The following is a 12,399-nucleotide window of genomic DNA, read 5'->3' as shown; positions in this document are numbered from 1 at the left end:
ACTTTGCAATGTCAAAAATTTACTCTGCATGAACATTGTTAACTAAAAATGGCAATATAATTATGTTGAGAGAGTGTAAGGGAGTGCAGGTGAATATCATACGATGAGACAGTTAAATTCTTTTCTGCTGTAGTTGCATACATGAGACCTGCAACTGGTAATTGAGAAATAGCCATAGAAACATCTAATGAATGTAGTCAGGTACCTAGAGGACTCGAGGAGCTGGAAGTGGCAGGCTCTGCGGAGAGGAAGGGTGGAGGAATAAAGCATGTAACTGCTGGTTTTTTCATTATAAACCTTTCGGTACAGATTTGTTTTTAAATCCCATTCTTACATCACTTTGGACAAACAAAATTTAAAAGAGTATATAAAAAAGGGACTCTCAGATTGAGTAAATTAATGTAACTACGTACTCTTTACAAGAGATGAATGTATTTCAAATGTCATGGAAAGGATGAAAATAAAAGGTTCTAGAAAAGGCAGCAGACAAATGGAAACATATAGATAGCATTGTGAATTACAAACAAAATAGGAACTGAGGCAAGTAGCAGTAAGCAAGACAAATAAAGCAGCTTCTCAGAGATTAAAGGGACACTACTTTAGGAAAGAATAGAACTTAAACAACACATATTCACACTTTTTACCCAATGGTCTTTCCAGATTCTTTCAAACACCAAGTATGGTGCCTATATAACAGGTTCATTGGTTGACCGACCACAAGTCAGAATTTTAAAAAATCTCAACAGGATACAATTTACAGTTAAAAATTTTCTTATTATAATAAAATTAGAATTTAACAATAAGGATATAGTAAAAAAATATGGCTGCTTAGAAGTTTAAAATGACTCATCTAAAAACTCTGGTTAAAGTAGAAATGAAACAAATTACAGATTATTTATAAACAAATGATAGTTATAGCACTGCATTTTACTCTTTTTAGATATGGACAAAATAGTAGTCAGAGGAAAATTTATAGCCTTAAATCCACGGAATATAAAACAGTAAAAATAAAAGAACTAGTAAATTAAGTTTTCAAATCCAAAAACAAAATAAAGAAACAATAAAATAAACTCATAGCAAGTAGTAAGATTGGCAAAGCTAAAGCCAGAAATTAATAAAATAAAAATAAGCAGGAATAGGTTTAATGAATCAAAAAAATTAATTCTTCAAACAAATCAATCAAATAGACACGTGTCCAACAATTCTAAAAGAAAGGGCCCGCCCTGTCTCGTGTAGTTCAGTGGATTGAGTGCCGGCCTGTGAACCAAAGGGTTGCTAGTTTGATTCCCAGTCTACGGCACATGCCTGGGTTGTGGGCCAGGTCTCCAGTAGGGGGTGCACGAGGGGCAACCACACATTGATGTTTCTCCCTCTCCTTCTCTTTCCCTTTTTCTCTCTAAAAATAAATAAATAAAATCTTTAAAAAATTATCTTAAAATAATAAATAAAAGAAAGGGCCCAAATACATGACTTTTGAAATACTGAAAGGGCTATAATTAAGAAATTTAAAAATCGTGTTCAACACTATATCAATAATCATAATCCAAATGAAACTTCCTTAATTTGGTAAAGAGTATCTACCAGAAATATATGGTAGACATCATACTAATTAGTAAAATATTAGATGCATATTGACAAAAGCAGGTAAGAGAGAAGGATACCTACTATCCTAGTTACTGTTCACAATGTGGTGGGAACTAGAATTCACATCAATTGTAGTTAATGAAGTGAGATATGAAAAAGAAAGAAAAATATTAGAAAGGAAGGGACAAAGTGATCCTTACTTGAAAATAATATGAGAAAAACTTTTATGAGATGCAAGACAATCTACTGGAAAAGAAAAAGCTACTACTAAAAGGGTTCAGTAAAGTAGTCAACTGAAGATTTAAAAAAAGTAATAGTATTTCTGTCCTATAATAGCCAGTTAGAGACTATCTTAAAAAGAAAGGTCACTCATAATAGTCACAAAAACTGTAAAATATATCCATCATGAAACTTAACAGGAAATGTAGAAGACCCATATTATAAAGAAAATTATTAAACTTTCTTGAATATGTAAAAGTCAACTTGTTAGGAAGACATGATGAATGGGGAGTATCACCAAATTAATTTAGGAATAGTATGCTTGCCAATAAGATTTTAACAATTAAACTTGACAAGCCAATTCTAAAATTCATTTAGAAAAGAGTATTTGTGCAAGTAACAGACATTTTGAAAAGGATTACCATGGGGAGGGAGTTGCCCTACCAGATGTTAAAATATACTATAAAGTTATCATATGGGATTATCACAGGTGTAGACTGATCAGTGAGACCGAGTATGAGAACACACAAATCTGTCTGCTTCTAGTTAACAATCCTAGGGAAAAAACATAAAAAATATTTTAGGATTCTTAACTGGAAGCGGAAAGACCTGTGGATCCACATAGAGACGCATACAGCATACCTTATTTTATGGTGCTTTGCAGATAATGCCTTTTTTTATAGGTTGAAGGTTTGTGGAAATTCTGCATTGAGCAAGCTTATTGGTGCCAGTTTTCCAGCCGCATTTACTTGCTTCCTGTCTCTGTGTCACATTTTGGTAATTCCTGCAGTATTTCAAACTTTTATCGTTATAATGGTTATGGTGATCTGTGATCAGTGATTTTTGATGTTACTACTGTAATTGTTTTGGGGCACCACGAACTGCACTTATATAAGGCTATGTGTATGCTGTGACTGATCCATGCACTTGACATTCCCCTATCTCTTTCCCTTTCCTTGGGCTACCCAATTTCCCAAGATACTGTGTTGAAATTAGGGCAACCATACAATAGCCTCTAAGTGTTCAAGTCACGTCTAGTCATGAAGAGTCATGTCTCTTACTTTAAATCAAAAGGTGGGAATGATTAAGCTTAGTGAGGAAGGCATGTTGAAAGCCGAGACAGACCAAGAGCTGGGCCTTTTGCACCAAACAGCCAAATTGTGAATGCAAAGGAAAGGTCCTTGGAGGAAATTAAAAGTGCTACTCTGGTGTACACACGAATTTTAAGAAAGTGATACAGCCTTATTGCTGATCTGGAGAAAGTTTTAGTGCTCTGGATACAAGATCAAACCAGCCACAACATTCCCTGAAGCCAGCAATTTTCAACCGGTGTGCCGCAAGAATTTTTAAAACATGCAGTACCTGACTGTTTAGTCGGGGGCACTAACCTCTTTTTCCTAGATTGTCAAATTAAAAAAAAAATGACAACAGCCAACATAACAACAGCCATCAGGTTGAATGAATCAAAATTATATCTATTTTTTTGTCAGATTGGCAAAAATATAATATATATTTTTTGGTGTGCTGCAGAATTTTTTGTGGGTGCCAGGAGATGAAAAAGGTTGAAAATCACTGACTTAAGCCAAAGCCTGATGCAGAGCAAGGCCCTATCTCGCAATTCTATGAAGGCTGAGAGAAGAGAAAGCTGCAGATGAAAAGTTTGAAGATGGCAGAAGTTGGCTCATGAAGTTTCAGGAAAGAAGCCATCTTTAAAACATAAAAGTGCAAGGTGAAGCAGCAAGAGCTGATGTAGAAGCTTTAGCAAGTTATCCAGATGACCTAGCTGAAATAATTAATGAAGTTGGTTGCACTGAACAACAGATCTTCAGTGTAAACAAATCCACCTTATATTGGAAGAAGATGCTTTCTAGGACTTTCACAGCTAGAGAAGAAAAGTCAAAACCTGGCTTCAAACTGTTAAAGGACAAGCTGACTCTCTTGTTAGGGACTAATGCAGCTGTTTAATTTGAAACCAATGCTTATTTACTATTCTAAAAATCCTAGGGTCCTTAAGGATTATGCTAAATCTACTCTGCCTGAACTTTATAAATGGAACAATGTCTGGATAATAGCATGTCTGTTCATAACATAGTTTACTGAATATTTTTAGCCAACTGTTGAGACCTACTGCTCAGAATAAAAGATTTCATTCAAAATATTACTGCTCATTGACAATGTGCCTGGTTACTCAAAGGCTCTAATGGAGACAAACAACAAGATTAATGTTGTGTTCATACCTGCTGATAAAACATCTGTTCTGTAGCCCAGGGGTCAAGGAGTAATTATGATTTTCAAGTCTTATTATTTAAGAAATACATTTGTAAGGCTACAGCTGCCATAGATAGTGATTCCTCTGATGGATCTGGGCAAAGTAAATTGAAAACCTATGGAAAGGATTCACCATTCTAGATGACATTAAGGCATTCATGTTTCATGGGAAGAGGTCAAAATGTCAACATTAACAGGAGTTTGGATGATTTGAGGGGTTCAAGACTTCACCAGAGGGAGGAACTGCAGATGTGGTAGAAGTAGCAAGAAAAATAGAAGTAGAGCCTGGAGATGTGACTGAATTATTGCAGGACTATTCTAAAACTGTAATGGAGGAGGAGTTGCTTCTTATGGATGAGCAAATAATGTGGTTTCTGGAGGTGGAAACTACTCCTGGTGAAGATGCTGTGAAGATACTGAAATGACAACAAAGGATTTAGAAAATTATGTGAACTTAGTTGATAAAGCAGTGGCAGAGTTTGAGAGGATTGACTCCAATTTCAAAAGAAGTGCTACTGTGACCAAAATGCCATCAAGCAGTGTTGTTGTATGCTTGCTACAGAGAAATTGTTCATGAAAGGAAGAGTCAACTGATGTGACAGACTTCATCGTTGTCTTATTTTAAGAAACTGCCACTGCCACCCCATCCCTCGGCAGCCACCACTGCGATCAGTCAGCAGCCATCAGCATGGAGGTAAAACCTTCTGCTCACAAAATGGTGGTGGCTCTTAGAAGGCTCAGATGATGGTTAGCATTTTTTATCAATAGGGTATTTTTAAATTAGGATTTGTACATATTTTTAGACACAATTCTCTTTCACACTTAATAGACTATAGTGTAGTGTAAACATTTATATGCACTGGAAGACCAGAAAATTTGCATGACTTGCTTTATTGTGATTTTTGCTTTATTGCATTGGTCTGAAGCCAAACCTGTAATATCTCCAAGGTATATCTGTATAAGGATTCAAGCATTATTTAATAGGAAAAAAAAAATGAAACAACCTATGTCCATGAGTAGGAGAATGATTAAATAAATTATGGAATAAGATGGAACCTCTATCTATGGAATAAGAATACTATATAACTATTAAAAAGAGCAAAAATTAAACACACTGAGATAGAAAGATGTATATGATGCATATGGCGTATTGTTGAGTTGGAAAAAAATCTAGTTGTAGGACTAGACAAATAGGTTGATGATATTTATATTAGAGTTAACAAAACTATACATCCGTGTATATACGTATAAGGAGAGGATTTGTAAGCAAATACCAAACTCAGAGATGAACTTGGTGGTTAAGGATGTGACATTGAGGGAAGGGTGAATCTCAGCTTTTTCTCTTACATAACCCTGTGCAACATGCCTCACTGGTGAAAGGTTTTAAGGTGGGTCACAAGATGGTGGAAGAGTAAACTGGTTGCATCCTGACAACTCAGCAACCAGCAGAGGTGTCGAGGGATACAAAGGCTGTTGCAGCTTCAAAGAAATGACCTTGAGTGGTGTTGCCATTCTCTCACTCCCACTGGGCCTGCTGTTTATCTTCATCATACACTTAGTCACTCAACTCACTTCCACATTTTTACTCGCAAGCAAAAAAATGTTACCCCACTGAGTTTCTTGTCCTCTGGATATGACCTGCCTTCCCTCGTTGCTCTCATCTGCAGACATTTGGCTTTACTCCTTCCCAAACAGGCTAAATAAAGTTATATATATTTTTGCTTCATGGAATTGTATCACTTCAATCTAGTCATGAGGGTAGGTAGACATATCATGCTTATGATCAGATTAATTCTCTCATTAATTAGACATGAAAAATAGTTATATCCTTTAAAGCAATGCATTTTTCTTGGTAGACAAACATCTTTTCAACTACAAGAGGTTGGAGGAGGAAAATAGGAGGCATAAGAATAATTTAGATTACTAAACAATGTGCCTGCAAATCCCATGAAGTCAGGTTTTTCTTCACTGTGGCGAAAAGATGGACCAAGTGATCAAGTCATGATCAAGTTTACACTGTCATTATAAATGATCAACCCTGAGGGTTGTAATGGGCAAATGATATACTCTTCCTCCTAGAAGCTGCAATGCTGCTGGACTTTTCCCTGGATTTCTTTGGCTGCTGCTTCTGAGAAAGAGACTGGAGGTGGTTGGTAGAGGCAACCACCTGGTCTTTGCAGAAGCAGATACACTACACGCTCCTGAAAGGTCCTGGCAATCCCTACAAGGAGGAATGCATTCTCATTTTTAAAAAATGCCATCAAATGAAGAACAGTTAAGTAATTTGCTATTATAGGCCTTGGTAGGGAGGAACTAGGGTGCTGGTTTCTAATCAGTTAGGGAACAGGTAGGAAGAGAGATGGGGAAGGGCACCATTCAAACAGGGCACTCACATTTACTGGAGCACCCACTGCTGCATCTCATAATGGGCAAACCCCAAAGTGTGACTCCTTCAAGGCACACTTGTAAAAACTAGAAAATAATTCATCCTGTGGATGGGAGACGGATGCTGTACTGTACTCATCACAGGATACCTTCCTATCCACCCCAAACCCTGCAAAGAGCAGCGAAATCACTTCTAAACATGTTTTCTACTTTGGGCCTGCAGAGAAAGGACATATCCTCTGCAAATGGGGCATCAGGCAGATCACCCAAGGCAGTGAGGAGAGAATGCAGGATGAAGTCCTGGCGATTGTCCAAAGCACTGAAGCATCTGAAGTAGTTCTAGCTGTGCTCTGTAAACTATGAAAATTGGTGAGACGGGACCAAAAGATGCCAGGACTCTTTGAATCTATGGAGAAAACACCTAGAAACAGACAGTAGCCCTTTTAGTCTCGTTTCCCTGCATCCAGTGCAGCTGCAGGCAGAAAGATCCAGTGGGTCTCACTCAAAACTGTTTGCTGGGTTTTAAGCTGAAACTGACACCTTTCCTTTCCAAGTTGTGATGGCATTTGGCCTGGTGCATAGCTCTTGGGCCTGAGGAAGGCTTATAAAGAGATGCTCTTGAAAAGATTTCTGAATATCAACAAACTTTAAAAAACCCCAACATGTTGATGAGTGGAGTGTAAACAAGTGAGAAACAGAGGATTCAGATTTTCTTTCAAACACTGGCTTAAGCACGCAGGGGGAAAACATCCAGTTGTCAAAATAGGCTTGAGGTTTTGCTGAACCCAGAAATTCTGGAGAGCAGTGTGAGATGTTTTTGCCAACCCCTAAACACTGCAGGGTCGATTAGATCATTGCCATTTCATTCTGTGGAGTTCTCATTGTTTCTTCTTTTTCTAAAGCAAACAAAATAATTAGCCTTGTCTCAGGGTAATTTTGCTAGTATTTCCATAATTAAATAATTAACTTCAACCCTGAATTAAAAACTGTCCTGTCTCTGGGTACAGTAGGCCACCAGCTGTTTTAAATAATCCTTGAGAGTGGTCAGGTTAAGGATTCAATTTATGACCTTATAAATTAACATAAGGAAATCTACTCCATAGTGCAACAGGCAATTCTATTTATAATGCTTAATTAATCTCCAGTCACTAAGAGAAGCCACTTGGGCTTTTCAGTTCAACCGCAGCCACGGGCAAATCTCCTGAGATGAGATGGGTTAATATGCGAATACTGATAGAATTTGCTGGCTTTGTGGCCAGGTATTAAGTAGCTGACAGTCTGGATAAATTATCTCCTTCCTCATAGCTCACTAATCAAATGTAAGAAACAAATGTCAAGTTGGGCAGCACTGATGTAACCCTTCATCAAAACCCTGAGTGGGAGAGAGAGAGAAAGAGAGAAAAATGCCCATGCCTGACGTTGCTGGCCAAACACTTGCTCTGAATTTCACAAAGTCTTGGCAGATGAGACAACCAAGAGAAAGTATCAGCGCTCTATCAGAGGATGGCTGTGGGAGGTCATTCTGGGTGGTTTCATTTATCTGTTGTTGCTAGTACCCTCAGGCTGCCTTCTCTTAGAACAGTGATTTCCAGCTGGTGTGCTGAGGCACACTGACGTGCTGCAAGAATTTTTAAAATGTGCGATACCTGACTAGTCAGGGGCAATGACCTCCTTTCCCTTAGACTGTCAAATAAAAAAAAAAATGACAACAGCCAACACAACAACAGCCATCTTGCATGAATGAATCAAAATTATACCTATTTTTTTTTGTCAGATCTGCGAAACATGGAACATTTTGGTGTGCTACAGAATTTAGTGGCTTATGTGTGCCGTGAGCTGAAAAAGGTTGAAAATCACTCTTAGAATGATACAGAAAACCCAAAATGATAACCAGTTCAGTGCTGTCTTACCTAAGGTATTATAAACAGAGAGTGGTGTGATCTGGCAGTTCCTCAGAAAGCTGCAGGGTGTGGGGAGAGTGCTGTTTGCAGACATGGGAACAGGGATCGGGAGAGAGAAAGGAAGTGCATATACTATTTGGACATTTTTGTGGCCGAAAGGGAGGAGCAGTGACCCGAACACAGAAATCCTACCTCATGGCCTGGCACCTTGGAATATGTGTGGAAGGCTTTATCAGGTTTTAGAACTGTTCATGGTATTTCCATATATCTTCATCCATCAGGGAAACAGATTTCTTTCTTTTTGTTTGCCACATTCAAGTGTCAACATAATGAGATACTTCTGGGTCTGCTGGGAGCCTTGGGCAAATTCCTTAACCTTATTGCCTCAGTTTTCTCACCTGCAAAGTGGGAATCTTAACAGTACCTACCTCAGAGGGTTGTTGTGAAGGTTAAATAGAGTTAATGCATGTGAAGGCTGTAAACAGTGCCTGGTGCAGGGTAGGCGCTGTGTAAGCCTTGGCTGTTGCCATCATAACAGCTGTACTGCCTTCCTCCTCTGGGCTTGCTCTCCTGTCCCCGTGCGGCTCTAGCAGCCGGATCAGGCTGTCATGACCTCTTTCCCGAATAGCTTCCCAATTCATTTACGTTCATATCTCTTCCAATACTTGATGTGTAGTATTGACACTTAAATATTTCAATCCCCTTATCTTGTCTTTATCTTACACAGTGGTTTGCCGACTTTGGTATCGAAGAGTCTAAACTTCTTAATCTTGACTTCAAGACTCATCCCACTCTTACCTCCTGACACTAGTTTTACTCTCCAATCTTATATTTCACTCACTGCACCTTGTCATGAACCCTCCCTTCCCCTGGAGTGACACTGTTTTCTGTTCCTTCAGTACATTCCTTTATTCTCCTTACTTGTCCCGGTATGTTCTCACTTTCACACCTGTTCTCAGTGTTCTCTCCACTTGGGAGTTTATCTTCTGGTTCAAATCCTAGCCATCCTTGACAGCTAGGCCCAAATGCTCCCTCCACCCTGGGGCCTTTCTGAGCCTATCATTTCCCCATCCCTCTTTCTTTCTGAGCTCCAATGCACTCTATTTGTTGTTGTTGGGTTTTTCAGTCCTCAACCCTAGTTGCCTGCCATTTCAGTTATCAATTTACAATATATCCCCCTATTTAGTATGTTCCATAGCCAAGCCTCTAAGCTCCGTGGAGCCAAGCTGATTCTTCAACATGTCCTTGTCAGTCCTGTCCCCAGTCCTATGCTATGCACAGAGCAGGTCCTCTGCAAACAGGATTGGAATAGTAAAATTAACCGAGGGGCTTAGAATGACAGCCCAGTCTTGTGGTTCATTTTTTCTGGGACTTATTCGCAGTCCCCTTACTGCTCTGTATGTGGAAATATTTCAGTTCTACATGGAACGAAACAACAGCCTATCAGCAGGAAAACAAACACATAAAATGCACAACTGATCCCCAAACAGTGGATTGTTTCTTAAGGAGGAGCAATGAAAAAAAAAATCTGGAGCGCAGTACCTTTGTATCTGGTTACTACAGCTGCATTGACACTAAGAGGCTCTTGAAAGCTGACAGTGAGTGATGTGCTGCTGGTTACCATGAGACAGACATTGGTTGGCACCTCGGGGGCTCCTGAGACAGAAGGAAAAACACAGGATCTTAACATAGCAAATCCTTTTCAAACAATGTTCCTGCACCTTCAAAGGACACCCTGAAACACACGCTATAGAAACATTTGTTTGTAGAGCCTAATAGCTTTTGCTTTTGAACATTTTCATTAGAAGTCTCAATGGCCTTTATTTGTTGCCATCTTGGTCTTATTTGATCATTAGAACATCTTCTGAAGGGGTAAATAATACCAGTTAAGCCTCCCCAAAGTATCCCGGAAACACAAGAGGAGGTTGGCTGGACCAGTGAGGAGAAGGCTAGAAAGTTTTAGCAGGAACCATTACATGTTATAAAGTACTTTTTGTACATCATTTCACTGGAGACGTTTTTGCAACCCTGTCAGGTAGAAAAGGCAAGTAACAGCATCCCCTCTTGTAGGATGAGGAAGCTGTAGCCCAGAGGCCAAGTGACTTGTTCAAGGACACAATGAAGGCACAGCTGGGACGAAAGCCCGTGGCTTTGGATGCCGATGCTGGGCTCTTTCCAGTATGGACTGTTAACCTGCCTTGTTCCCGTGCTGTTTCCTATTACACAGTGGTATTTTTCTAAGAAAGAATTCATGGGCAAATGTCATGTCTACTAGCAGATTTCTGATGGTATTATGTATTCCTTAACACTAGAAGGTGTTTTGCAACTGAGAAAATTAAAAATTGGTATTGTCTAAAAATGACTCCTTCTAATATTAATTTGTCCTAAGTGAAGCACAACAGCAAATGCATTTATTAAAACAATTACTGAGTTTTTTTTTGTTTTTGTTTTTTTACTAAAAGAGCAAATGTATCAGCATCATTTAAGAGATTGTCAATATTAAAAGCAACCTTTCATTCCATTTTGGTTAAGTTATTTGCTTTGATAGAAAGGGTTAGGCCTAGTTTTGGAACTTAATTTACAGTAATACTTCAGAAAACAAGATTTTCACTGCCTTTGGTCTTTATCACAGGTAAGGTTACCAGAGCAGAGGCAGGCAATTTCCAAACTAATGAACTGACCTTTCCCTTATATTGAGAACTTCAATATATTTCTAATTTTTTCTGTTTAAAAAAGTTTCCTTTTGGAATAAAAATTTAATATTTCACAAGTGTTTGAATTTTATATGTATTTTTATATCAGAGGCTGCACTAAGCAGCACCTTCCAGTGCTAGTATTATCCAGAAGCAAGACTTTCTTAAACTAACAAAAAGAATTGGTAAAGGAGAATGGAAGTGCGCACAAAAGCATAATTCATGGGTTGATTGACTGTCCTTCTCTGCAGCCTGTACTAACTGAAGGTCAGTTTACATAAGTTCTATATAAAAAATGCAGTAGAGAGTTGAAAACAACTTAAACTTGAGCTTGAAGCAGAAGCTGGACAAATCGGCAAACAAATATTTTTCCACCTCCACATCCCAAAATATAGCCACTTAGGGCATCAGACCATCCAGGTCGTTAGGCATTAGGGCGTAACGGGCGGAAAGTGCTAGAGGAGTGTGACGTGGTGGAGGGAGGCCAGCAGCACTGAAGCCTCATGGCTGTGGCCAGAGAACCTATCAGGAGCCAGAAAATCAAGCGAGACAAAAGATCCTTTTACAGCCTCCCGGAGCCCTTGCTCTAAACAGGCTGACAACGGCCATCCATGACCCTGTAGTGTTACAAAAAAATAGGTAAAAGAAGGCCTGGCGGCCCAAAGCAAGGTTTGGTCTAGTTAAATGTAGAAGTCCTCTGCTTATACTCACTGGCATGCTCGAAGCCTGTTTTCATGCGTCTGTAGAGCCGATACCTCCACTCCCACGCTTTCAGCTGCTTCTCTTTCTCTGTGTTGTCCAGACTGAATCCTTCATTCTCCACCTGAGCAGACAGTTCGCTCACCCTCTCCTGCGCTTCTTGCACCAGTGTGTTGAGGTGCATCGCTCGGCTTTCCAGGCTGACAACTAAACAGAAAGAAACTGGTGACTCCTTTTTCTTTCTGGGGAAGTGCTCCTTTGCAGGCAAGATAGCTGAGAGTCCACTGTGGGTTTTAAAAAATGCCTGGTGAAAGTGGTATCTATGTTCATTATCAATGTCTTGTTACGGTAAGGTCTAATTCGTGACATTCACAACTAGATTAAATGGTAAATCCATCAATTCAGGATATTCCCATTGCCCTCTGGCCCTCTTGTGACATGCACCCCACATAGCTGCTTAGCTGTCAATTAGAGTTCCACCATCAAGTGCCCATGAGGACCACTTCTAATCCAGATGGCACACATTCATTTCCACGATCTTCAGAGGGACAGACACTTAGGGGCTAAAGCTCAATAGGGCAAGGAAGGCCCTGGGCAAAGTCGTTGATGAGGCAAGCTCTTGATTTCTGCTAGAGCTGTTCTTTTTTTTT

At 39.3% G+C, this 12,399-nt stretch overlaps 1 protein-coding gene across 1 annotated transcript in view; it reads right to left on the bottom strand.

Moving 5' to 3' along the window:
* The window catches only part of ANKFN1 (ankyrin repeat and fibronectin type III domain containing 1), a 131,448-nt gene that overhangs the window by 102,475 nt on the left and 16,574 nt on the right, over nt 1-12,399 (bottom strand). The window contains exons 3-4 of the mRNA XM_054585534.1: nt 11,762-11,956; nt 9,900-10,013 (exon numbers count right to left, since the gene is read on the bottom strand). Coding sequence (XP_054441509.1) covers nt 9,900-10,013; nt 11,762-11,956 — 309 coding nt within the window. The remainder of the gene's footprint in view (nt 1-9,899; nt 10,014-11,761; nt 11,957-12,399) is intronic.

This window comes from Pteronotus mesoamericanus, unplaced genomic scaffold, assembly GCF_021234165.1.
Source record: "Pteronotus mesoamericanus isolate MK-2021 breed Mesoamerican mustached bat unplaced genomic scaffold, CSHL_Meso_final contig_84, whole genome shotgun sequence".
NCBI lineage: Eukaryota > Metazoa > Chordata > Mammalia > Chiroptera > Mormoopidae > Pteronotus > Pteronotus mesoamericanus.
The sequence above is the reverse complement of the archived record's forward strand: the minus strand, read 5'-3'. Positions and strand labels throughout refer to the sequence as shown.